Below are 27,831 nucleotides of genomic sequence, written 5' to 3' on the forward strand. Positions count from 1 at the left end.
TGGGCATGAAAGTCAGCTTGGGGTGAGACATACTGCTGCAAAGTAAGAGGCTGAAACTCTAAGTCTTTGTCTTGCATTTTTAAAACTAGCTAGATTTGGGGGCACCTGGATGGCTCAGTTGACTGAGCGCCTGGCTCTTGGTTTCGGCTCAGATTGTGATTTCTGGGTTGTGAGATTGGCCAGATTGGCCAGCATCAGATTCCAGGCTCAGCCGGGAGTCTGCTTCTCTCCCTCTCCCTCTGCCCCTTCCCTCACTCACCCCCCCACCCCCCCCACGCACTCACGTGTACACATGCATGCATGTGTGTGCATTCCCTCTCTCTAAAATAAATAAATACAAAAATCTTTAAAAAAAATAAAACCAGCTAGATTCTACTTTGGTCTTTCTAGTCTCTCCATTTTAAGTGCTATCAGGAGTCCAGCAGATGTCATTCAGCCATCAGGTTATTATCTATAGGCAGAAAAGCATACTGGTAGCTACCCAGCCTATTTCAACCACGTCAGCTAGGTATACAAATTACTGAGCAAAGTATATGTAAATGCTAAAATAAAGTTGAGTTTAAAAATAAAGTGAAAAATGCAAAGGTTGAGAAGGTGGATGTATATATTTTCTTTCCCTTAACTGAATGGTAAAAACTCTTCAAGACGCTTTAGAGCTCCTAGATCAATCAATATAATGTAAATATAATTAATATACTTGTACATTAGAATAAAATGTAATGTCCCTTCTTCCTTACCATGCTAAATGTTCTGGTAAACAATATTGTTTACTTCCTTCCTTTGGTACTTCAAATTTATATAGACGTGGAGAATAAACCAAAATAAAATATCCTATATATGCTAATACTATTGAATTAGATTTTCAGTTAACATAACTTTTATTTAAAAATTTAAAGATTATATGTAGACAAAAAAAAAGTAAAAAGGGCTTAATACATTATCCACAGTTACAGAGAATCCATATTCCCATCTTGCTTATGAATTTGTCAATAGTAACATCCTGTAGGGTTAAATTCCATTTTCAGCTAGCTAGCCAGCTAGGCTGGTGAGCTCCTGGTTTTTAGTTGCCTGGGTAAATCATGTGCTTGTCAGCTTCCAATTGCCTGCCTCACTTGATAATGGCTTCCAACGGGCTTGTGCTTTTTTGGGTCACAAGTACAAATTATTGCAAAGGATACACCTGGGGGGATTTAGATTTTTGTATACTTACTGTGACTTCTTAAATTTTTCCTACTTGTCTGGGTGCTTTTACTGAAGAGTTACTACGCCAAGCATTGAGCTCAATAATTTAAAGTTTCATAATTATCTGATTTTGTATGCTCAACCCTGAAAGTTTTAATTTATTTTTTAAAGAGAGTAGGAAGCTGCGGCTCAAAGCCACACATGACTAGCTCAAAGTTGTATAGCTAATATGTGGCAGAAATGGTAAGTGAACCTAGGTCAATGCTGAATCCAAAGGCAATAAACTTTTTCATTATGCTCCATGGCATCCAATAGTAAGACAGTGGTTCTGAACGATAATAAACACATACTCTATTCTGGTATGTTTTAACCTAGAAAAACAAAAAACAAAACATGACTCACTGATTACATCAGTCTGCAATAGCTGAGTTCCAAGCTGTTCATTTCAAGGACATACCTGACATAAGAGAAACATTGCAGTCTATCAGGAAAGGTCCTTCCAGGAGTGGTTCTCTCAGCCTGTTCAATCTTCATCTCCTGATCATGTTCTCTTGTACTTCCCTGTCTCCCTTTAAATGTAGGCTTCAGAGTAATATATATATATTTTTTTTTTTTTCAAAGATTTATTTGACCCCTCAGGACCCCTGAGATCATGACCTGAGCCAAAATCAAGAGTTGGATTCTCAACCAAATGAGCCACCCAGGTGTCCCTCAGTGTAATTTTTAGATCTAGCTGTTCTGGAAAGCTTTAACATGTCCAGGGTTTCTGCTAACTCACAATCAATTTCCACAAAAAGGAACTGAGAGAGGAATTCTTTTGAATCCCAGGCTACTGACAGAGTGAACGGTGAAGTTTTCTCCCACTGTGTTAACAACATAAATCTACCTCCTCTACAATGATTTCCAAAATGACAGCATATGTTGGAACTGATTAAAACAGTAAGATTCTATACAAAGTTCATTACTATACATCTTTTACTCAGAATTCCATGACAATCTTTGCTACTAGGAAATGGAGATGCATTAGGTCTGTTCTAGTTAAGAATCTGTGTTTATATTAGTCTACCATTAACAACAGTGATAACAATAACGACTCTAGATTGTTCCTGGAAGCGCAATAGATTTTTCTGCTTCATTTTAGTAATAAGAAAAAAAGCATCTTTGTCTATGTGTAGTAAGTCAAATATCAGACAGAAACGACACTAGCTGTCTCAAAACTTTCATGACTGTTTCACTTACTGATTTTTAACAGCAAAGGCACAAGACTAGGGCTCTAATTCTAGCTCTTCCAACAACATGAGTCATTATGCCTTAAAATCTTTTTTTGGTAGTACTGATGGAATAAACAAAAACATGAATAGGTTAGGGGTGCCTGGGGTGGCTCAGTTGTTAAGCGTCTGCCTTCGGCTCAGGTCTCGATCTCAGGGTCCTGGGATCGAGCCCTGTGTCGGGCTACCTGCTCTGCGGGAAGCCTACTTCTCCCTCTCCCACACCCCCTGCTTGTGTTCCCTCTCTCTGTCAGAAAAAAAAAAACAAAACCCAAAAAACAAAAAACAAAAAACAAAAACATGAATAGGTGAGATTCTTATTTCCTGTTGGTTTGATTCTCCTACCACAGAATTCCTACCTGCACTATTCTTGTTCTAAAATGATGCTATAGGATAAATGAGGTAATTAATATGCAATGTCAGAGAACTCTGAGTTAGGAAAAAACCCTTTAGATTATGATGAACCTCTATTTAATGATGAACTTGCCTACTGAATTTGTAAGGATGATCACATAGCCTCTGATTATTTCTGAGAGAGAGAGGTCACCACTTCTGAAGTCTAACCATTGTTGGCTGTAATGAGCTTTTCTTCTCATACAGAATACAAATCTAATTTTGTGTAGCTCCCACAAACTGTCTTAGCTTAAGTTTCTACAGACATAAAAACATAAATCTGCTTCCTTGTCTCTATGATGGCCTTCTGAATACATAAAAACATATTATCTTGTCTCTATTAGGGTTTTTCAGAACTTGCTTCCAGAATTCAGCACTCAACAGTCCTCCCCTGGGGTACTTCAGATGGTCAATGTCTCCCATGAATGCAGAATATCTTATATGTAGTTAATTCTGGAATGACGTATCCTTTCTAGAAACAACCGAATTGCTTCTTTGCTGATTAACATACTAGCATTCCTCTTATATGAAGGCATAGTGTCTTGCTTTCTATATAACATTAGGCTTGGGGAAAGAGGGGAGAAAAACCTGCAAGACTGGATTTCAAAACAGTACCCCTCCCTGAATTCTTCTAGGTATGATGGTTATATGCAGTCTGAAAGAAATCTTTCTGTCTTTTATACAGAGGAGAGGGGAAAAGTTCCCACAGTATAATGTGTTGTAGTTGTGCATTTCCTTGGGATGATTTAGCTTCAGAAGAAGGGTGCTATACAAAACGAAAATATCCTAGGAATTATTTTAAACACACTTAAGCAGCAGCAGATTGATTTTCTTTTCATCAATAACTTGCCTTATAAATCTGATTTTATTAATCTTAGTAACTATTGTATAGGAAGTAAATATGATAATGTTAGCTTTTTCAGCATTTTCTAATAGTTTCATGGCAAGTGTCACGTTAACACTATAGCTAATAAAAAGGGCTGCAAATATTTGAAAAATATAAAAGACTTAAAGAATGAGAAAAGGTAAGTACAAAGGTAAGTACAAAAACTTCTTTTTATAAAGTTATGTATTTTACATTTAATTTTTATACACAGTTAACTGGGTATCAAGGCATATTTATGTGAAGCAGGGCATAATGAGAATATCAGTGGCTCAAAAATTTAACTATTATACTTTCTGCTTCAACTCAGAAGTCCCATGGTCAGGCTTTCCCTCATCTTTGTCTTGTAGAATTACCTACTGACCAAAATATCCACTATTATTCTTGCCATTTGAAGTCAATGGAATTGATGAGAATAACTATGGCATTCTGCTCTGAAATCGGGCAAACAATTATTCTTGAAATACAAGATATGGAATGGCAAATTTAAAAAATCCACATGGAGTATAACTGGTTCATAACCAGTTACTGTGAAATAACACAGACACTGTGTTATGAAATAAAGTTAAAATCAAGGTGTTTTTTTTTTCTGTGGATTGTGCTAGAATTACAATTTAAAAAACTAAAAGACTTTGACTATACTATAAATTTTAGTTCCTTACCATTTCGTGATTTAGTATGCTCAAACAAGGGTAATTTAATTAGACTGTTTCCTGAATGTTTTCTTTTTTTTTAAAAAAAGAATTGTATGTATGTATGTATGTATGTATGTATTTATTTATTTATTTATTTATTTATTTATTTATTTGAAAGAGTGAGAGAGGGCAGGGTCAGCGGGGGCAGTGGGAGAGGGAGACAGAATCTCAAGTAGACTCCCAGCTAAGCACAGAGCTGGATGCGGGGCTCAATCTCACAACCCTGAAATCATGACCTGAGCGGAAACCAAGAGGCAGATGCTTAACCAACTGAGCCACCCAGGCACCGCTCCTGAATGTGTTTTCTGTGGTTATGCAGCTGTATGCTTCCATTAAACAGGAACCAAACTATATAATACAAAATAGTGAACATTCTGCCACTTAAAATACCATATTACATCATATGCAATTCAAAATTATAAAATAAACAATTTTCATTGTTAACTTTGGAATACTACATACTATACAGAAAATGTCCTTAGTGGATGAAAACAGACAATAAGGCAATCTGAAATAGCCAAAGTTCATGGTACATGAATCTAGTTTTTCTCCTTAGCCTTGTTGTTTTAACACAGAACACAAAAATAGTTTCCCTGGTGAAATGACGAATGCCAAGGACAAAGAAAAAGAAAACAGAAATCCTCAGCCATCCAGGAGGAAAAAAACATTAGTTATCATAAAAAAAGAAGTATCAGGTTGTATCATAATTGTCTGCAACACTTGAACACTACAGAGCAAGTTCTATAAAATCTTGAGGGAAAACAGTTGTCATCTAAGAGTTACAAACACATGAAGTCATCATTTACCTACATTAGTGACAGAAGATATTCTCGGGCATGCAAGGGCTTTGAAATTGTATAATCCACATACCTTAATAAGATTACACAAAAAACAGAAACAAAGTCTTGGGCAAGGGTCAGTAAACTATGTCCTCCTGGCTAGCCACTGGTTTATGTACTGCTTTTGAGCTACAAGCTATGTAGAGGTGAGTAGTGGCAACAGAGACCTTAGTAGTTAAGAAGCAGTAGTCGTCTTGGCCAGCAAGCCTAAAATATTTATCATGCCCTTTAAGAAAAAATTTACAATCCCCGGTTGAGGAAATTCTTTAGCCAACAACAAAAATCAATCAAAGAAATAAAGACAGGGAAGATAAAATCAATTAAGAAGTGAGCAATAAATTAAGTGAGTAATAAAATCAGTATAACAGAGTTAAGCTTAAATGATGGTTATTAATACAATAATAGTCATGGCAACTGGCATGACATTTATTATGTACAGGTACTTTATATGAATTATCTAATCCTCCCAACTGCTCCATGATATTGTACTATTATACCCATCCCTTGTTAAAGAAGAGTAAACTAGGGCGCCTGGGTGGCTCAGTTGGTTAAGTGACTGCCTTCGGCTCAGGTCATGATCCTGGAGTCCCGGGATCGAGTCCCGCATCGGGCTCCCTCTCGGCGAGGAGCCTGCTTCTCCCTCTAACCCTTCCCCCTCTCATGTACTCTCTCTCTCTCTCTCATTCTCGCTCTCTCAAATAAATAAATAAATCTTAAAAAAAAAAAAAAGAAGAGTAAACTAAGGTACAGTGTGTCCAGGGTCACTGAGCCAGAATTCAAATCCAGGCAGGCCCCTCGTGCACACACTCTTGGCTATTCTGCCAAAAGGTAAAATGTATAGTAATCAAGTGTAAGAAATATCCCTGAAAGAGAAAATATGTAATGTAAAGTCATTTAAAGAAATAATATGGAATAAAAAAATGCCAGATTATTAAAATTGTAAAAACTGAGTTGAGAGAAGGAAGTGAAAGGAAGCTACATTTCTCAACTTCTAAAACATCAAGAGAAATGGATGACTTCATCCTGGATAAAAGTCATGTTGCCCCCCACTCCCCAATATACACACACACTTATAATTTAATTCAAATGCGACCTGTATTGTAAGCCCTGACAGCTGTCTTTTTTGTAATGCAAGTGCGTTAAGCTTTGGTGGCCACGGCATGCACTTCAAAGATGGCTGTCTCAAACAGACATATTGCCAGCTACGCGACTAGACAGAGCTGGGCCACTTCCCTGCATGGAGGCTCCTTTGTTTTAGAGATTGTGGGTGATTTTGATCACTAACCATTTGGGCCACTTGTCTTTTCCCCAACTTTAAATTCTAGCTCTTATGTTTTATTTATTTATTTATTTTAAATTAAAAAAAATTTTTAGGGGTGCCTGGGTGGCTCAGTCGGTTAAGCGTCTGCCTTCAGCTCGGGTCATGGTCCCAGGGTCCTGGAATCGAGCCCCACATCAGGCTCCCCACTCAGCAGGAAGCCTGCTTCTCTCTCTCCCTCTCCCACTCCCCTTGCTTGTGTTCCTACTCTCACTGTCTCTCTGTCAAATAGATAAATAAAATCTTTAAAAAAAAAAAAAGATTCTATTTATTTATTTATTTACGAGAGATAGCACACGCACAAGCAGAACGAGGTGGAGGGGCAGAGGGAGACGCAGGCTCCCCACTGAGCAGGGAACCCAATATGGGGCTCGATTCCAGGACCCTGAGATCATGACCCTAGCTGAAGGCAGATGCTTAACGCACTGAACTACCCAGGCACCCCCTGACTCTTATGTTTTAAATTCACCAATGAATAGTAAGCCTGTGAAACCCTGGGCCCCTACCCTCAAGTCCAATAAAAGCAGAACCCCAGGCCAGTGTACCCTCGGCACTCTCTACCTGTGACCTCGCTCACTGTGTGGGCCTAGGTGTGCTGTGTAATTTCCAGGTCTTTTAAGTAATAAACCTTTATTTTTTTTTCAAAGTTTCCTGATAGTCGTTGCTGAAGGGCATCTTGCAATTCACAGTAAGAACCACAGGGTCGGTCTAGTCATAACATTGTTTTGGAAAGGGGAGATGTCTGTGGAAGCTCACTGGGCCCAGATGAGTGCTCCCAAGGCATTTCTAGGTGACTGAGTTCCTTTCTATGATGCCGAAGCTAAGGCCTCAGCAAATCAACTGAAATAGGCCCCAGAAATGCATGATTGTCTGTGCAGTTAACTGAGGGGAATGCCCTCTACCTGCAACTTGCCTACTAACTACCTAATTCAGGAGGTAACACCATTTGAGAAATGAGCACTGCTTGCTGGGGGGGTGGGGGTGGGGGTCTGTCAGGCTGCCATGTGCTTTCTCATCTTGCCTTCTGTCCTGTGTTGCCTGGGGTAGCCAACCCAAAACGTCAGGTCTGCTGTAATAATCCAACTATCTCCCCAGAGCAGCATGATCAAAGCCATCTGGTCTAACAAGACTATTAGACTACTAATTACAAGGGCCTTAACTGACTATCAATGTGCATCAGGGTACTCCAAGCCTCAAGGCCAAGACCTGTTAAGGAGAGTTGACTGGATCACAAGGCTTTTGTCACTGCCTGAGAGGCTCTAGGCTAAAGGCACAAGGCCAAGATTGCCATTAGTGAGGATGGGAGACCTCCACCTTTGACCAAGGAGCCAGAGGGCCGTACCAGGACTCTATGTCCTTCCCCAGAAGAATGAAATAGCTTGCAAATGGAAACCAGTGGCACAACCAGAGGAAAAATACAACAGAGGAAAATACAACAGGCCTACGGGCTTTGTATCACTACTTCACTTACTACTGTTGCTCTTCATTCACTGACCCAACAGGGTATTATGGGTCTAATCCCTGGTGTGATGTTGCTAAAAAAATTAACAGATAAAGATAAATGTCCTGACCACCTGGTGCCAGCCAGCATCTCCTAAGAACCCCAAGAAGGGACACCAGCTCTTTGATAAATGCAAAACCCCATGGACGCTTCCTGGATGTTATTCAATGTCATGTATACAACAACATGCCAAGACTCTGGTATCACACTCCAAAGGCCTAGGGGCTTTTCCCAAAGACCCTTTGCATATCACCTGAGTGGAGGCAGACCTCAATCATGGAGAGGTCTCTTGGGACACCCTGAAAAAAGAAGCAGGCACCTATGAAGAAGGCTCACAGTGATGTCATCCAAAAATTTCTGGTAATAACACATAAGATTTTTTCTTTTTTTTAAGATTTTATTTATTTGACACAGAGAGAGAGAGAGTTAGCGAGAGCAGGAACACAAGCAGGAGGAGTGGGAAAGGGAGAAGCAGGCTTCCCGAAGAGTAGGGAGCCTGATGTGGGGCTTAATCCCAGGACCCTGGGATCAGGACCTGAGCCGAAGGCAGACGCTTAACAAATGAGCCACCCAGGCACCCCAATAACACATAAGATTAAGGTCACAGAAAAAAAAAATCTAGAAGTAGAAACTGAGATAAAAAACTATACCTTAACTGAAATTCAAATCTTTAAGATTTTAGGTAGCAGGAAACAGAGAGGGGAACTAACTGGCTATTGCAGGTTTTCTTATTTGTTTGAAAGGGCTCTGAACTGTTAGTCACAGCTGCCAAAATGTGTCAACTGGACAGTACCTCTAAAGACTCTAAAATCCATAACTGTCCTGAAGATCTATCTGGGCTATATGCTTGTTTCCTCCAAGATACTACAGACCCTGAGCCCCATCAGTTTTTCCCTGAACAGGGCAGAAGTGAGAAACACATCTCAGGAGGCATCCTTGCCACCAGGGGAATAGATGACTGGGTTACTGAGGCCTCTAGCAGGGAGGGAGAAGGAAAGGGGAAGGAGAAGTCCCCTAGAACTACTGATACTCATACCAGGGCCCTCCCTCTCCTCATTTATTGCCTGGCTCTCCGTGCCCATCCTTCCATCACAGTGATCAATGCTAAGGATCACAATGAATAGAAAACATTAAGATAAAGCCCATGTCCTGCTGTGCAAAATTGGCATGGTCCAATGGGTTTATCATTTCCATGACCACAGTGACCCAAATGACCCCCTCCTTCATTTCCAAACCTTAAAAGAGGTCCCATTTGACCCTGAGTCCAGAGAATTATTTCTAGTGTGCCCCCTCGAATCACAGGGTGGTGCTACAACATTTTAATTGGGACTGCCAAAACCAGCCAAAAGGCACTAATACGCCTAAGAGCTTCTTTCTAGGTCCCTTGAAGATGTAAATCTTAGCATGTCTTTGAAATGTAAATACCTCAGGGGGTAACCAAAACACCACCCAAGACTAAAAGAAACAAAAAGGAGAAAGAGGCCTTCTAAAATACAAACTGCTATAAAAGCTCCATGAAAGCTACAATGCCTAGAACAAAAGTTTAAAAGAAAAAAATAGCAAGGAAGCACAGAAACATGAGGTGAAAGAAGACCAAATAAATCACAACAAAGTTAAATGAACTAAATTCCTCTACAAAAAGACAAAATGCTCCCAGATTGGATCAAGCCATGTTATTTATAAGAAATATATAAAAAATAATAAAGATAAGAAACTGCTGAAAGTGGAATATTGAATATTGAAGTCCCCCAATATTAATTTATTGTCACTTACTCCCTTCAGATCTGTATTTAATATACTTAAGTGTTCCAAAGTTGGATGCATGTGTATTTAAAACAGTTATATCCTCTTGATGAATTAACCCTGTACTTCCATGGCTACAGGATCTTGCCACAGGTTCAAACACCACAATGAAGGCCAGTGAAGGGCATGAGATCAGCAGTATGCAAGAGCACAGCTGAAGGGGTCAGCTCTGAGTGCATACACAGTGGTGGGGATTAGCTGTAGGGGGTCTAGGCTGGAGTCTTGCATATGTGCAGCCGCAGAGGCTTGGGCTGGCTGCTGGTGCAGGTCCCAGGCTCCAGTGGAGAATGGGAGAGGGAGGGTGGCTGGCATCAGTGAATATGAATATTTTGGGGGGGAAAACCTGTGAAATCTACAGAAGTATGTGGTAGCTGTGCTAGCCATCAGTATCTTCAGTGGCAAAAGCTGCTGGGGTCTTCCACAGGGCACATCACTGGAATCCCGGTCATTCCCACACTATGGCTGATAGTCGTCTCCCTGCCTTTCTTCCTTGTTCCTAGCTAACTCTGTATATCTCAGTTTTGCTGGTCTTTGGGTGGGGTGAAACTGAAGCAACTCCTCTCATTTGACAACCGAATTCATAGTTACCCAAAACCATTCCAAATTCTGATGCACAAATGGTTTGGGGTACACTGTGAATTTGGTAGTCAATGAGAGGAGGAACAACTAATTGCCCCCCAAAAGAGGTAATGAACCCTAATCTTTACCCCAGTTTCTCAGAGGTCTAAAGGACTTCATCTTTGAGAGTGATCTCAGTTTAGAAAAAATTTCATTCACCTCATCTAGTTTTGAGGACTAAGCCCAAGTCTAAGCTAGTCTAACTGTAGGGCAGATGGGGGATAAAGCTGCCCAAGATGCAAGGTACAGCCATGATACCTAAACCTTGTATAGCTCCTAGACAAACCCATAATATCTGTGATTACTGGTCTATAGTCAGTCACAGGATAGCCGGGACACCATGACTACAGGGGGTAGGGGACAGGAGTTAAGTTGCTATTCCTAGCAGCACTTACTGGGAGGATCTGATTAGAAGACCCATGTTCTTACTCTAATAAAAAAAAATTTTTTTTTTTTTAAGTAGGCTCCACACCCAGCGTGGAGCCCAAACACGGGGCTTGAACTCATGACACTGAGATCAAGACCTGAGGTGAGATCAAGAGTCAGACACTTAACTGACTGAGCCACACAGGTGCTGAATAAATTCTGACCATAATGAAAAAAAATTTAGAAATGTAATGTATATTCTTAAAACACACTTAAAATTCACATTTACTTGGTCTGGCTTTTATTTGGAACTCCTAAAACAATGAAAGAAACTAGATGAGCCTACCATCATTACATATAGACTCTGCAATGGCTATAAAGGGAACTCTTTATTCTTTACTGCATCTCCATGTGATTTAGTTATTTAATGTCAATTGGCAAGGTTTTTGTTTTTGTTTTTTTAAATATGGAACACTACATGTCAAGAACCTGAGTTCAAAATATTCGTAAGATTGTGAAAATTATCTGAATTCCTTCAGCAAGGCTTCAGCTGTACAGACTTATTCCTTCTAATTATTGCTTTTCTACCATTTACATTTTTCTAGAAAATACATTTCAGCCCTGATTCTCAAAAAAGAAGATTTATAATTTCACATGTGTATTTAAAACTGTTATAGAAACATGAGGCGAAAGAAGACCAAACAAATCACAACAAAGTTAAATGAACTAAATTCCTCTACAAAAAGACAAAATGCTCCCAGATTGGATCAAGCCATGTTATTTATAAGAAATATATAAAAAATAATAAAGATAAAAAATTGTTGAAAGTGGAATATTGAAAATGGAAACATCTGAAGAGAAGAAATAGCTATGTTTCTAGTACATAGGTACATAACTGTCTTTGAGCTGTATCTCAGCCTCAGTTACTGGATGACCTTCCGAGAGCTGCCAGAAACAGTCTTTCATTTAAATTGCTCTTCCTTACACTGTTATTTGACAGTTGTGTTACAGAGAGTATTCAATGCCAGAGATGTCAAAAAGCTTGGATTCCCCAAGAGTTCCTGGGAGCAAGATTCTGAAAGGCATGCCAGTGCTTTACCCTTGGTTAAGGTCATGCTCTACTTTAGGAATGTATTTTCTTCAAATGCATGTTACTATTTTTATGCCCAAATTACATATGCTAGGAGACAGATCCCCACTCCTGTCTTGAAAGATCTTAAAAAATAATCATCTATAGGGGTGCCTGGCTGGCTCAGTCCGTAAAGCATGCGACTCTTAATCTCAGGGTTGTAAGTTCAAGCCCCACGTTGGGTATAGAGATTACTTAAAAATAAAATCTTTAAAAAAATTATCTGCTTGACTTTCATTTCATTCTATGTGGTTTTAGTCCACTCCATATGCTCAATAATAGCCAAAGTGATGGCTTATGCCAAGATACAACTTACTGCATAGATGCTCAGAATTAGCTGCTTTAATGAAGGGACTGGATATTTGATACTTAATTAATGCTAATTTGAAGGACCTTCTTTACCTGTGACTTGGCTTGGCATTCACCCAAAAGTTACTTCTTTCTTCAGTTCAGTGTCCAAATAGAAGATTTTAGTATTCTAATTAATTTTCTAGATTTCATCATGTATATATTCATAGAGAATAGCTATCATTTTAAAACAGCTTTAAATACTAGGCAGGATTACTAGTATACATGAATATGTATACTAAAGTAACTATTCAGGGGCGCCTGGGTGGCTCAGTCATTAAGCGTCTGCCTTCGGCTCAGGTCATGATCCCAGGGTCCTGGGATCGAGCCCTGCATCGGGCTCCCTGCTCCGCGGAAGCCTGCTTCTCCCTCTCCCACTCTCTCTGCTTGTGTTCCCTCTCTCACTGTGTCTCTTTCTGTCAAATAAATAAATAAAATCTTAAAAAAAAAAAAAAAAGTAACTTCAGAAAAATTCTTAAGATACTTATTTAGCCAACAAATATACATGGAGTACTTATTATGTGTCAGATACTGTGTTGAATATCTTCTTCAGAAGGAGTGACTGGGGCGCCTGGGTGGCTCAGTTGGTTAAACGTCTGCCTTTGGTTCAGGTCATGATCCCAGGGTCCCGTAATGGAGCCCTGTGTCCAGCTCCCTGCTCAGTGGGGAGCCTGCTTCTCCCTCTGCCTCTGCCCTTCCCCTGCTTGTGCTCTCTTGCACTGTGTGTGTCAAATAAATAAAATCTTAAAAAAAAAAAAAAAGAAGAAGAAGAAGAGTAGTGATTAAGCAAACCATTCTGGGACAACCACTATTTTTGCCTTGATTTCCCTTGTGCACCCTCAAATTCCCCAGCACAACAAATAAGCATTTTGTAAAATTGTTACAGGAACAGGTAAACAACACAGAATGAAGCCTAAGTATAACCAAATACCATTAAGTTGTGGTTTTAGGGAAAGGTCAACTATATAGGTAGACATGTACATTTGATTCCAGTCCAACTTCTAAGAGACAATGTGAAAAGGTGGGGCTCATGGAGCAAAAACAAAGATCTTTAAACATCATCAATTATTAAGGACTAAATTCTTTTTTTTTTTTAATGTTTTATTTATTTATTCATGAGAGTCAGACAGAGAGAGAGAGAGGCAGAGGCAGAGGGAGAAGCAGGCTCCTCACCTAGCAGGGAGCCCGATGCGGGACTCGATCCAGGACCCTGGGATCATGACCTGAGCCAAAGGCAGATGCTTAACCATTGAGCCACCCAGGCGCCCCAGGACTAAATTCTTATAGCACAATCCCAACTATCAACAGAACAAAAACAGAACAGGATAGAGCTTAAGGAAGATAGAAGAATTATAAGAGGCTGAAATCTGGAAAACTTTCTGTAACCTGTTATAGGGAAAAAAGGTAAACTGAGGTCCATTTCACACTGTAATCAAGGGTATGGAGATGGATGGGTAGCTGGGTCTTCATTCTACTTAAAGGGACTCAGAGAAGCCACATCCCAAATATCCTTTCATTCAAATATTTTTAGAATGAATAGTATTTAGTAAGATACAGTGTTAGGTACTTTGGGGATATAAAACCACATGACATAGTTCCTACTTCAAGATATTATTTAGTGATACCATATCCATTGTCTAAACTTTCATTAATTAGAGATTCTTTTGAATAATAAGCATTTTCCTGCAAATATCTCTCGAGTTGTAATGACTCACAATTCAATGTAAAAAAAAAAATTTTTTTTTTAATTCTAATGTTTGTTTTAAAAAACACAAAATTCTAACTGAGGTATGCTAAGAAAAAGGTAGTTTTGATCTGAAGAATGAAGGGAGAAAAAGAAATAATTTTATACGTGAGGGCACTTTCTTGAAAGCAGAGAATTTAGCCTATTTTGTAGTTTTATTTTTCTTGTTCCATGAACTTTTAGTGCATTGATAAATGCAGCCTAAGAAAGAGGGAAGCCTTTGGGTTTACCAAATGCCTCCCCTATTAGGCTTTTGTTCCCAAGGGCCTAAGGAGCAGAGAAGTAGAACCAGGAGAGACCTCCTCTCTTCTCTCTCTTCTGGAGTCCCTACCTGAATCTCAGGTATCACAGAGAACTGACTCCCTGGAAAAGCAGCACAAAGCCAACATAAGCCATTCAAGAGAGGACAAAGTGTATGCAGACATAATTATGGTGGTAGCATCTGCTCACTGAGCATACAAAAACACTCCTGACTATCTCATTCATACCCTCTTCTTTAGAACACAGCCTTAGCTTGACTATTATTCCTGAAAGAGGAGAGCTACAGACATCATGTGCCCTTAACCAGATTTCTGGAACATTTTAAGTGAGTATTAGAATTTTATTAGAATTTTCAAAAAATGAAAATGGATCAATTCAAATAAAACACAAGTATGAAAAGGCAAATAGGAACTAGTTTCCTTAAAGTGTAAAATTATGAAATCCTCAAGATACAGGCAAAATACGTTTCAGTCTTATTTTTGTTATAAGCCATGATTTGCTTCTTTAGTCTCTGTTCTCCTCTTAGCCTTGTGAACCCTCAGAAGAAATCTCAAGCAATTGTTCCCAAAATACTAACTTCCTTCCTTTTGCAGATAAAGAAAACATTTTAATCTTCTCATATAGTCATATGCAGAACTAAGAGAGTTAAACACAAACACCACTTATTTCTTGCTCATCTGAGCTAAAATTCTTATGGGGTGACTGGGTGATAGACACTGGGGAGGGTATGTGCTCTGGTAAGTGCTGTGAATTGTGCAAGACTGTTGAATCTCAGATCTGTACCTCTGAAACAAATAATGCAATATATGTTAAGAAAAAAAAAAAGAAGAAGAAGGTAGCAGGAGGGGAAGAATGAAGGGGGGTAAATCGGAGGGGTAGACGAACCATGAGAGACGATGGACTCTGAAAAACAAACTGAGGGTTCTAGAGGGGAGGTGGGTGGGAGGATGGGTTAGCCTGGTGATGGGTATTGAGGAGGGCACATTCTGCATGGAGCACTGGGTGTTATGCACAAACAATGAATCGTGGAACACTACATCTAAAACTAATGATGTAATGTATGGGGATTAACATAAGAATAAAAAAATTAAAAAAAAAAAAGAAGCTATAGCCTTTCCTTAAGCTGTAGACTAATTTCCTTTCCTTGTGTATAAGTCTTTTTCCTAACTCCTGTCAGCTGAGTACACCTAAACACTTCCGGTTTATCACTACCCAACTGGAATCAATTTTTGCTCAAATAAACTCTTAGAATTATTAAAAAAAAAAATTCTTATGTGGTTGTTGATACAAAGATGAAAATGCTTTAACATTCTCTAACACCAGGGTTACTGAAATGGCATAGTGTTCTCAGATACAACTGGCTGAAAATGAATTTAGTATCATAAATATTTGATATATTTAAAAGCATTATTTTATTGTTTTGTAAAAGCTGCATTATTATAAAATCAACACACTAACCTTAAGAACAGGTAATGCCAGAGAAAGAAGTTACTGGTAATCAACACAATGAGATTTGGCTTTAGAACATGCAAATGAGTATCTCTAAAATTCTAAGCATCTCTTACAGGCAGAGAAATAACATAGAGTAAGATCATCCTTTCATCTGCTTTGTCTTACTCCTCATAATGTCAATTTAGCAATGGTAGGTAATCCCAGACATAAAAAGCTTAGGCAGATTAATAGCTAAACCAAATTTTTTCTGTAACTTCCCCAACTCCAATGTCCCAATAAAAAAGATTTGTTTTTTTTTTTAAAGATTTTATGTATTTATTTATCAGAGAGCGCGCGCCAGAGAGAAACAGCATGAGAGGGGAGAGGGTCAGAGGGAGAAGCAGGCTCCCTGCAGAGCAGGGAGCCCGATGCGAGGCTTGATCCCAGGACTCCGGGATCATGACCTGAGCTGAAGGCAGTCGCCCAACCAACTGAGCCACCCAGGCGACCCCCAATAAAAAAGATTTGTAACTGCCTTAAATCTGTTGATAGATCTCAGTATGCTGCCTTGCCCGAATTTTTCAACAGATCACTCAGGCTGAAAAACATTTTCATCTATAACTTCTGTTAACATTTTCATTAGACGGAATGGCACTGATCAACACCACTATCTCCAAGTCACATACTTTGTGACTGGCTCCTGAATTTAGAATAGCAAGAGAAATAAAATATAAACATTCACTTGAATGTTGTTGTAATTTTTCAAAAGGTTTGTGAGAAATAAGCGTCACAATGAGAATGTGGTTTACTTCTCAGTGTATCAAATCCTGCTATAGTGAAAATCACTGAATTCAATTTCTCCACTGATTCCTCAAAATCTAAAGAGGGAATCAAAATCAGAATACACTGAATTATGCCTGACTCTCATTAGGTCTTTTCCTAGGTACTGAACATACTGTAGCATTTTTTGCTTTTGATTTTTCTGGTGGCTTTTCGAAGATTAATAGTAACTAATAAGAAAGATACTTAATAATCAACTTTTATAATTGTTTTATTACTTCTTCCTTAAGCTATCTAGAATTATTTTCATGTTATGAGGCCACAATGCAGTGCTAATAACTTCCGTAGAATACATATGGAGATAAAGAGCACAAAAATAAATATTTCGTAATTGTCAATGGCCAAGATCCAGATCCTAAGTCATACCATCATTATCTAATGAATCTTAGCATTAGCAAGAATGATCCAAATCAATAAATGCTGTGTAGCATTCTTGTTAATTCCGGATGACCTTTCTCTGCACCTAGTTATGAGAAAAATCTCTGACTTTTATTTTAAGATTTAAGACCATCAGCTAATGTTGCAGTTGGTTAGTGCAGAGAATTAAGCCATTAATAATCACGCTTCTGTATTCTCATTCAATTCTTATTAACCTACTTTAAGGATCAGAGGCTTTTTGGAAATTATTTAATAATAGTAATTATTAACAACCTCTTTATCTTGCCTAGAATGAATCTAGATTTATTTTATTAATAAGTAGCTCTTTACTAAATACTTAATATTCTATTTAAAGTGGATGCTAGGGGCACTTGGGTGGCTCAGTCGTTAAGCGTCTGCCTTTGGCTCAGGTCATGATCCCAGGGTCCTGGGATCGAGTCCCCACATCGGGCTCTCTGCTCAGTGGGAAGCCTGCTTCTCCCTCTCCCACTCCCACTCCCTCTGCTTGTGTTCCCTCTCTTGCTGTGTCTCTGTCAAATAAATAAAATCTTTAAAAAAAAAGATGTGGATGCTAAGGCTCATGTAGAAAATTCAAGTTAATCCATCAAATCTGATCACAGAGATACGTTATAAAGCAACAGAATGTGTGAATTAGGAATAAAGGGGGGGAAACAAATACATAAATTCTAAATTAGAAGAAGCCAAGCTTATATGGAAATTGATTAATTTAAAAACATGTTTTCCTCATTCTATTGGTACTGGCTGCAGACTAACGACAACAGCTACAAGAACTGTTTTCAATTTAGGGTATAAACAGCAAAGCTGAGTCTTACATTTGCTAAACTACCTTTTGGAGAATATTGAAAAAAATGGTATAGTCTTGCTTTGTTACTTTGCCTCAGTGCTTTATATGGAACAGATATGTCTATAGTGAATACCATTACAAACTTGTAGTGAATATTATTATAAACCTGTGATCATTGTCATACAGTTGACATGCTAGGTAATCATACATAAATAAGAAAAAGAAATCAATTATATAGAATGTTAAATATTGATAAGTGCCAAGGAGAAAAAATAAAGCAGGAAAGGGTAAAGTTTAGGGGGTATGTATGTTTAAGTGTCTGTGTGCGTGGCAGTGTTTAAAACATTTAAAGGTGTTGAAAAATGTTCAGATAGGCCGAAGAGGGACCCCATTATCCAAAGCATATACAGAGAAGAGTGAGAAATTCATGCCACTGCTGGTTATAAACACAGGATATTGCTGCCAAATTGCTTGTTATTCTTGGTGTGTGTCCAAGATAGTCTTGTTGAGCTAAAAATCAAACTTCTAAAAAGTTTAAATAAGAAGAACTGACTCTATTTAATAGGTGAAATTACATGCTTTTTAAATATTTATTTATATAACATGCATTTTAAAGAAAAGCTTCTTCCTTCCTTCCTTCCCTTTCTATTTATTATTTTTTAAATTTTATTTTATTGTTATGTTAATCACCATACATTACATCATTAGTTTTTGATGCAGTGTTCCATGATTCATTGTTTGCATATCACCCAGTGCTCCATGCAATATGTGCCCTCTTTAATACGTATCACCAGGCTAACCCATCCCCCCACCCTCTTTCTTTCTTTTTTAAATAAAGGTATCCAGCTTTATTTTACATCGTTGCCTACTCTTTTTTTTTCTTTTAAAGTAAGTCCTATGCCCAATGTGGGGTTCGAACTCATGACCACAAGATCAACTTGCATATGCTTCACTGACTGAGTCAGTCAAGCACCTCAGAAAAGCAGCTTTCTTGTTTTTATTTTTAGGAGAAGTAATTATAAATCGAGAAGGGAAATGAATGATTTGCTATATATAGCTGTCAAGTTTTATTTTAGACAACATAGTAGAGCTTTTAAAGTACGTGAAGGTCCCAAATGTCAATCCATTTGGGCAGAGAGTTCATATTCTTCAAAATGATGGCAATTTCTTGAACACTACTGAGTCCATCAATTTTGGAAAAAACCCAGCTACTTAGAAATATGACAGTCTTGCATTGTCTGGGTTATGCTGTTTTACATTGCTTTGCTGATTTTGTATTGGAAATCATCAGGACAGCCCCTGTTGTCCACCAGAGTAACAGATTAATGAATATGCTAATGCATGTCTCCTCATCCCAAACCACTCTTTGGCAAATCTTTTGGTGCTTAAAGAATTGCATTCTCTCCTGCAGGATGATTTGGGACATTTAGCGTGCCTAGATTGTAATGAAATCTTGTTAACCACAAGGAAGATGATCCACTGAGAGCCTCATTTCCTATCATCCTAGCAGCAAGCTAGGACATGGGAAAGAACTGATCTCAGTATAATTCCTGTGACACATTTTCCCCATGGTTTGCTGGATAAGTGGACAAGGCAATGGGCAACATTCAGATTACAAGAATGCTTGAACTGCCCGTTATCTATAGGAGAGTTTATGACCAACCTTCCCACAGCCAGCCGGAGAGAAAGAAGAGGCACTGGGTAAGTTATGGCTTATCACCGCTAAACATGTAAGCACAGACGTAAAGCCAATCAACAGGAGCCTAGATGCTGCGGTTGGCCTGAGTTCAAACCCTGAATCATCTACTTACTCTGGGACTTGGAGCAAATTTTTTGTATGTAACCCTCTGTATGCCTCAATTTCCTCATCTGTAAAATGAAGAAAATAATAGTACAAACATTATAAGGTTGATGTGAGGAAAATGTATGTGTAATTGAAGTCCCCAAAGAGAAGAAAGAGAAGAAAAAGTATCTCAAGAAATAATGGCTGAATTTTTTCCAAACTGGATGAAAATTATAAACCCACAGATCTAAAAAGTTAAAGAACCCCAAGACAGGAAACATGAAGAATGTTACGTCAAGGCACATAATAACACAAATGAAACAAACAAAAAACTCTGCCCCAAACTAGGGCAGTGGCTCTCAACCAGGGATGATTCCTTTCCATCCTCAACCCCCAGGGGGTATTTTGCAATCCTGAAGACATTTTTTATTGTCACAACTGAGAGAGGGGAACAGGTGTGTTACTGGAATCTAGTGGGTAGAAACCTGGAATGTTGCTAATAAACCTCTTACAATGCACAGGACAGCCCCCACAACAATAAATCATCCTGCCACAAATATTAATAGTGCTAAGGTTAAGAAACACTAGAGGCATTTAATAATCAAAATGCTTAAAACCACTGATATAAAGAGAAAATCTAAAATCATATCCTTATTATATTTTCTCATTCCTGACAATACAAAAAGTACAGTTGATCCTTGAACAGCACAGGTTTGAACTGTGGAGGGTCCACTTACATGTGAATTTTTTTGGACACAGTACAGTACTATAAATGTATTTTCTCTTTCTTATGATTGTATTAATAACATTTTCTTTTCTACCTTACTTTAAGAATACAGTAAACAACACATGTAGCATACAAAATATGTGCTCATTGAATTTATGTTATCAGTAAGGTATCCAGTCAACTCTAGGCTATTAGTACTTAGTTTGGGGGGAATCAAAAGTTATATACAGATTTTCAACTGTGGGGGGAGGGAGAAGTATCAGCACCCTTGACCCCAGCGTTGTTCAAGGGTCAACTGTATGTGATATTGTAATACTAAGCACTTTTTGTAAATCACCCACCATGTTTAAGCTAGGAGCTGACCACCAAAAGTAAAGGTGCCTGGACCGGTAACAGGACTGAGTACTGGATGTAAGTTAAAATCTCATTTCAGCTTAATAAACATTTACAGGGACTACTGCCATTGTATATAGTATATATCAGTACAATTCTCCAAGTTGGTCTCTTCATTTAATGCAGTAATCTTTCTGACACATCATGCCTATTGAATGCAAATTCTATTCAAAGTCACAAAAAAGGCTTAAAAACTCCTACCAGTTCTGCTGGGGTTTTCTTAATGACAAGGTTTATGGATCTTTTAAAATCAGATATGAAATGGCATTTTGTCATAGGATATCAAGAATAAAAACCCAGGCAGATTATATACCTACTAAATACTAGGCACTGAACTAGGAACTTTATATTTATGATCTCATAGTCCTCAAATAAGTAATTTGGGTTTGGTATTATTGCCACCTTCATTTTGCAAACAAAACAGATGAACAAGTTCACTGACTTGCCCCTAATCACAAAGCTAAGAAGTGGTGGGGCCAGGATTTGAACTGAAGTCTATTTTGGAAAACAATGCACTATCAAAATAACAACTAGCTTTAACAATACTCAACTTAAGATCATAAATGTTCTTTTATTTTAGTTCACTATTTTGGATCTTCACAACAAATCTATATATATCTATATTGTTAGAGCACTGGTCCACCACATGAATTTATTCAGACACATTGGTATCCCAAAGACAGCTGTGGTAAGGCATATTAGCCTATATTTCTTCATTTTTCTGTCAACAGAGGGAAGTACGGTAAGAGTGGTCAGAGCTACAACAGGAACTGTGTATTGTGTATGTCATTTATTAATATCTACCTTAAAGTTTTATCTTTATAGATGACTAGTCTACAGAAGGGAAGGAAGAGGCAGTTACTTTTGTTTGATATGTCACACATGAAAGAAACTTCAGAATCACTTCTTTCAAACATACAAATCAGATCTCTTTGGTTCAATTTAGGTAGATTTTTTTTTAAATTTTATTTATTTATTTGACAGAGAGAGAGGGAGAGAGAGAGCATGTGCACAAGCAGGGGGAGTGGCAGGCAGAGGCAGAGGGAGAAGCAGACTCCCCACAGAGCAGGGAGCCCAACTCGGGGTTCGATCCCAGGACCCTGGGAGCATGACCTGAGCAGAAGGCAGACATTAACCAACTGAGGCACCCAGGTGCCCCAAGTTAGGTAGATACACAGAAAGCTAGAAACATACATTTTTTTTGGTTTGTTTTTCTGAATGGTTAGGAAAAAAAGCCATGTAGAGTAGCATACTTACCAACCAAATGGTTTAGCTTTAAAAAATCAGCAATTCATCAGTGCTCTAAATGAGTCAAATTGAATTTTGTGCTTTAAGGAGTAATGCTCTAAGATTCAAAAGTGAATATTCAACACAATTAGAAAAACTGAGCCAATTTTCTTCTTTAGTGGAGAAATGATAGATCAATATGTTTTTTAATTGGGAAGTAGAAACATTAATAAAGTCTATACAATGAATAATCTAGTTTCACAGAATACAAGGGCTTCAAACACTTAAAGGAAGATTTGACTTCACAGTTGTTTTTTTCTTAACTTTACCTTGATACTTCATTTTTCTTCCTCTTTCGCAGGTGGTTCTATATACAAGTTACACAGAATTCAAACAAATGAAATTATATGTAACTTATAATTCATTAACTCTACAAACATGCTTTATTTCCCCCTCCAATCAGCTTTTTCAGAGTCCTGTATGCTCCCTATAAACAATTAAAAAGAAAAGTTTATACTTACTAGAAAGAACAGTTGTAAGGAAAATGTAGTCTGAAAAGGATATGAGTCCACATTCTCCAAGGGTGTAAAATATACTGCCTTCGTCAGCAAATTTTTCTCGTTCCTGGGCAATTTTCTATTAAATACATGGGTCCCCCAAAGAGATAAAAAGAAGACATAGCAGAATGAGAACACAGATCATTAGAGATGAATCACCATTTATGTGATAGTTTTACGCTACTTATCATAAGCAATTCTCTGATGGCCATTCCAAATTAATGGATCCTTTACAGTTTCCAAGATGATTAAAATTATAAGACAAAAGATGATTTTGCTTATTTCAAAACTGGCTTAAAATGAACACTAGAAAATAATTTCAATTTTATGAACTCCTGCTATTTGACATATACTGGTCCACTTCGGACTGGTTTTGTTTCTTGGGTTTAAAAACAATCCGCCTGAATTGTTGAATGACTATCTTTTACACCTGAAACTAATATAATACACTATGTTAACTATACTGGAATTAAAATAAAAACTTCAAAAAAATAAAAAAATAAAAACAATCCACCTTTTTCTAAAGAGGCATATAAAGTAGAAAAAAAAAAACAAAAACAAAACAACAAAAGAAACAAAAAAAACCCCCAAAATAAAATCAGTACAATTTGCCCAAAAGAAGTCAGTTTATTGCCTAAGAAAAACTACACCACTCGTGATCAGAAATGAAGAGGTAAGCAACTATTTTCAAGGACCACACAAATGCTCAGATAAATAAATTCTAAAATACTAATTTTAATTTTTACCTTAGGATCCCCAAGAATCTTAGGTTTGGAATGTAGGACAGTTTGCAGAGCAAACAGCACCTCTGAAAGATAATGGCAAATCAAGACATGCACACTAAGATTTAGGCATGATTTAATTTAGTTGTATTTATTGATACCTTGCCGAAGGTTCCTAAGTTTCAGCTATTTCATGAAACTCTCCTAAAACTTACATTTTATTCTAAGTATATATTAATTTTTGCTTAATCTATAAAACTCACAAAGAGTTGATTCTTAGCCTTAGTAATGGCCTGTCTGCCAAGTGGTGTCCTCCTGTGTGTTTAAGCAAAGCTACCTTTTTTCTGAATTTCTAGCCAAATGATAAACTTAGTGGTGACATTGAAGATATTTTCAAAAACTGAAAAGGATCCACCAAAGAGTTAGACTTGGAACTAATTTCCGTAAGTTCTGGACCAACTAAAAACAGTCAAGGAATTATTCTGGGTACCAAAAATAGAAATAGGAGGTTTTAAGAACCCAAACCAACAAAGAGCAATCAAAGTAATAATGTCATGCAAGCACAAAATAAGAAGCAGCATTGCAAACATAACCTCAGGAGGAGTATCATGAAAACTAAACCAACAAGCACCACCACACCAGCATCCAGGTACACAACTATCCAATAGGTTACCTCTGTCTAGTGAAGATCCCATCATACATCACAAAAGAAAGAAAACTAGTTAACCAATTGAAAATACAAGTACTAAATGAATCATCATGGTCTTCTTAATAAACCTATCCAAAATAGCCTGTATTGGGTATTTGCTTATTCATAAGAAACGGTAAGCATAAACAGGTAAAAAGTCCACAGTTGAATGCTAACAAAGCAGTGAGGTTCTGATGGCACATTCTAGTTAGGAAAGGACTTCCTTGACTCATCTGTGGTGGACAGAAAGCATGGTTCTGTTTGACAGCATTTAGAGATTACTTCTCTGAACTGACAACAAAAATGAGCACATAGTCCAATGTGTTCAAATTAAGGTTAGATCTCCTATCACACTTGATCTTCTACCAAGAGATTGAACACAAATTTCAAAGAAAAAAAAAAGCCTACTGGAAGAGAACTAAAGCAGCAAAGCCTTTCACTGGAAAGTTAACATTTTAATTTCTCAAAAAAGGGAAATAAATGGTTACATTTTTTACATTATCCAAGATACCGCAAAAATAAAGTATGTAAGAAAAATTACATAAAATGAGAACAGGCTCCCACAGGCATAACATTACTAGCTAGAACAATAAATATGTATAAAAGCTGAGTGCTTTGTATTAATTATGTAATGATTGCACAGAGAGATTGCCATAAGCCAATAAAATAAATATTGGGATCCAGAAGTTGAGAAACACACAAAAGTCTTAAAGACAGAGTGAAAAGAGGCAACTAAGACAAAGAAGCATATCTAACAGTATTTTTTTTCTAACAATCATCTGGACTATGCTACTGTTCCAAAGATGACAAAAAGATAAATCTAATTCTGTTGGTAACTTTTAATTTTGATATAATTTCAAACTCAGAAAAGTGGAAAGATCAATATAAGAAATTAACATATACTTTTTTCCTCTTATGCTTTTTACCCACATTCACCAATAGTTTACATATTACCTTAGTTGCTTCATTTTATATAAATATTCTTTTATACCTCTGAGAGTTCAATACACATGTCCCTTTACATTTAAATACTTCACTATATACTTCCTATGAACAGACATTCTCTTACATACCACAGTATAAATTTAATAAAACCAGAATATTTAATACTGATACATACTATTATCTAATCCAGTCTTTTAAATGTAGTTAACTATTTTTTTTTTTTTTTAAGATTTTATTTGAGAGAGAGAGCACATGAGACGGGAGGGTCAGAGGGAGAAGCAGACTCCCCGCCGAGCAGGGAGCCCGATGCAGGACTCGATCCAGGGACTCCAGGATCATGACCTGAGCTGAAGGCAGTCGCTTAACCAACTGAGCCACCCAGGCGCCCCAAATGTAGTTAACTATTAAAAAAATTTCCTTTCTAACGATTTTTGCCCCAGCCCAAGATGGAATCCACAATCATAAGTGGCATTAATTCTCATGTCTCTTCAACCTCTGTAATCCAAAACAGCTTTTTTTTTGCCCTTCTTTATTTTTTCCTTTGGAGGTTTATTGTTATTTTTGATCATAGAAAAATATATGTAACATAAATTCACCATTTTAACCATACAATATGTGGGCCTTTGGGTTTTGCCTTCATGCACATGTCTTCTAGGTTCAACCATGTTGAAGCATCCACTTAGTACTTCATTTCTTTTAATCACCAAATAATATTCCATTGGATACATACCACGATTTGTTTGTCCATTCATCCATTTAAGGATATTTGGGGTGTTTTGAGCTTTTGGCTCTTCAGAACAGTACTACTGTGAACATTCATGTGCAAGTATTTGTTTGACTATCTGCTTTCAATTCTTTTGGGTTATGTGCCTAGGAGTAGAACTGCTGGGTCACACCATAACTCTATGTTGAAGTTTTTGAGGAATGGCCAAAATGTTTCTCAGAGCGGCTGCACCATTTTACATTACTACTACCAAAGTACAAAGGCTCTAATTTCTCTACACCATCATTAACACTTAACTTCCTTTTTTAAAAAAAATTAGAGCCAGGGCTCCTAGTTCGTTAAGCGGCTGCCTTCAACTCAGGTCTTGATCTCAGAGTCCTGGGATCAGCCCTGCGTTGGGCTCCCTGCTCAGTGGGGAGTCTGCTTCTCCCTCTCCCCCCTCCCCCTGCTCATGCTCTCTAATAAATAAAAAAAATCTTAAAAAACTATATTGCTATTCTAGTGAGTGTGAAGTGGTATTTCACTGTGGTTTCATTTACTTGTCCTTTTGTTACTGAGTTGTAAAAGTTCTTTATATATGCCTTTTTTTTTTTTTTTTTTTTTAGCTCTTCATATACTCTGTATACAAACCTGTATCAGGTATGATTTGCAAAAGTTTTCTCCATTCTGTTCATTGCCTTTCTACTACCTTGATAGTGTCCTTTGATGCACTAAGGGCTTAAATATTGAAGTTCAATTTGCTTGTGCTTTTGATGTCGTATCTAAGACTCCAACACCAAATCCAAGTTTATGAAGATTTACTCCTATGTTTTTTCTAACACTTTGGTAGTTTTAGCTTTTACATTTAGGTTATTGATCCATTTTGAGTTAATTTTTGTATGTACTGTGAAGTAGGGATCCAACTTCATTCTTTTGCATGTGAATATCCAGTTGACCCCACACTATTTGTGGACAAATATTCTTTCACCACAGAATGGTCTTCACACCTTGTTGAAATCAACTGACTATAAATATGTGGGTTTATTTCTGGGCTCTCAATCTCATTCCATTGATATATATGTCTTTTTTATGCCAATACCATACTGTTTATATTTTTATAATTTTTAAAATTGTGGTAAAATGTACAAAAACTTTTTTAAAGTGTACAACTCAATGGTAGTAGGTGCATTCACAATGTTATGTGACTATCACCACTATCTAGTTCCGGAACTCCTTCCCCATAAAACAGTTACACTCTACTGCCCCACTTCTTCTAGCCCTTAATCTACTTTCTGTCTCTATGGAGTCACCCAGATATTTCATATAAATGGAACCAGTTATTCTGTAGATTACAATTAACATCTTAAATTTACAACCATCTAGTTTGAATTAATACCAACTTAGCTTCAATAATATTAAAACAAACTCTGCTCCTCTAGAGCTCTCTTTAAATATTTTCATAAATTACATCTTTATACAGTGTTCCCATTAACACAGATTTAAAATTATTTTATGCATTTGTCTTTTAAATCACACAGGGGAAAAAAGTAGTTAGAAACCCAAAATAGGGCGCCTGGGTGGCTCAGTTGGTTAAGCGACTGCCTTCGGCTCAGGTCATGATCCTGGAGTCCTGGGATCGAGTCCCACATCAGGCTCCCTGCTCGGCAGGGGGTCTGCTTCTCCCTCTGACCCTCCCCCCTCTCATTCTCTCTCTCTCAAATAAATAAATAAAATCTTTAAAAAAAAAAAAAAGAAACCCAAAATACAATCACAATTGGCTTTTATTTACCTGTGTTGTTAGTTACTGGTGTCATTTGTTCATATAGCTTCAAGTTACTATCTAGTGTCTTCATTTCAGCCTTAAGGACTCCCCCCCCTTTTAAGATTTTATTTATTTGTCAGAGAGAGCGAGCACGCACAAGCAGGAGGAGTGGCAGGTAGAGCAGGCAAAGGGAGAATCAGGCTCCCTGCTGAGCAAGGAACCCAATGCGAGACTCGATCCCAGGACCCTAGGATCATGACCCAAGTTGAAGGCAGATGCTTAACTCACTGAGCCACCCAGGCATCCCAGGACTCCCATTAGCATTTTTAAAAATAGGGTTAAGTCTACCAGCAACACTTACTTTCACGATTCTTTGTCTTAGTTTTTGACAGCTTGATTATAATGCGTTTAATGGTAGGTATCTGTGAATTTATCCTAGTGTAGATTCACATATTTCATTAATTTATAAAGTTCTCCGCCATTATTTCTTCAAATATTGCTCTCTTCTCTTTCTCCTTGCCT

At 37.7% G+C, this 27,831-nt stretch overlaps 1 protein-coding gene across 5 annotated transcripts in view; it reads right to left on the bottom strand.

Annotated features, from left to right (window-relative positions):
• Positions 1-27,831, bottom strand: part of MICU1 (mitochondrial calcium uptake 1) — a 230,262-nt gene that overhangs the window by 88,091 nt on the left and 114,340 nt on the right. For all 5 annotated transcript variants that reach the window (XM_064594798.1, XM_064594795.1, XM_064594796.1 and 2 more), the window contains one exon: positions 22,454-22,568. In XM_064594798.1, the coding sequence (XP_064450868.1) occupies positions 22,454-22,568 (115 nt within the window). The remainder of the gene's footprint in view (positions 1-22,453; positions 22,569-27,831) is intronic.

Source organism: Mirounga angustirostris, unplaced genomic scaffold (genome assembly GCF_029215605.1).
Source record: "Mirounga angustirostris isolate CCGP_5_RB_7025 unplaced genomic scaffold, mMirAng1.0.hap1 SCAF_6, whole genome shotgun sequence".
Taxonomy (NCBI): Eukaryota; Metazoa; Chordata; class Mammalia; order Carnivora; family Phocidae; genus Mirounga; species Mirounga angustirostris.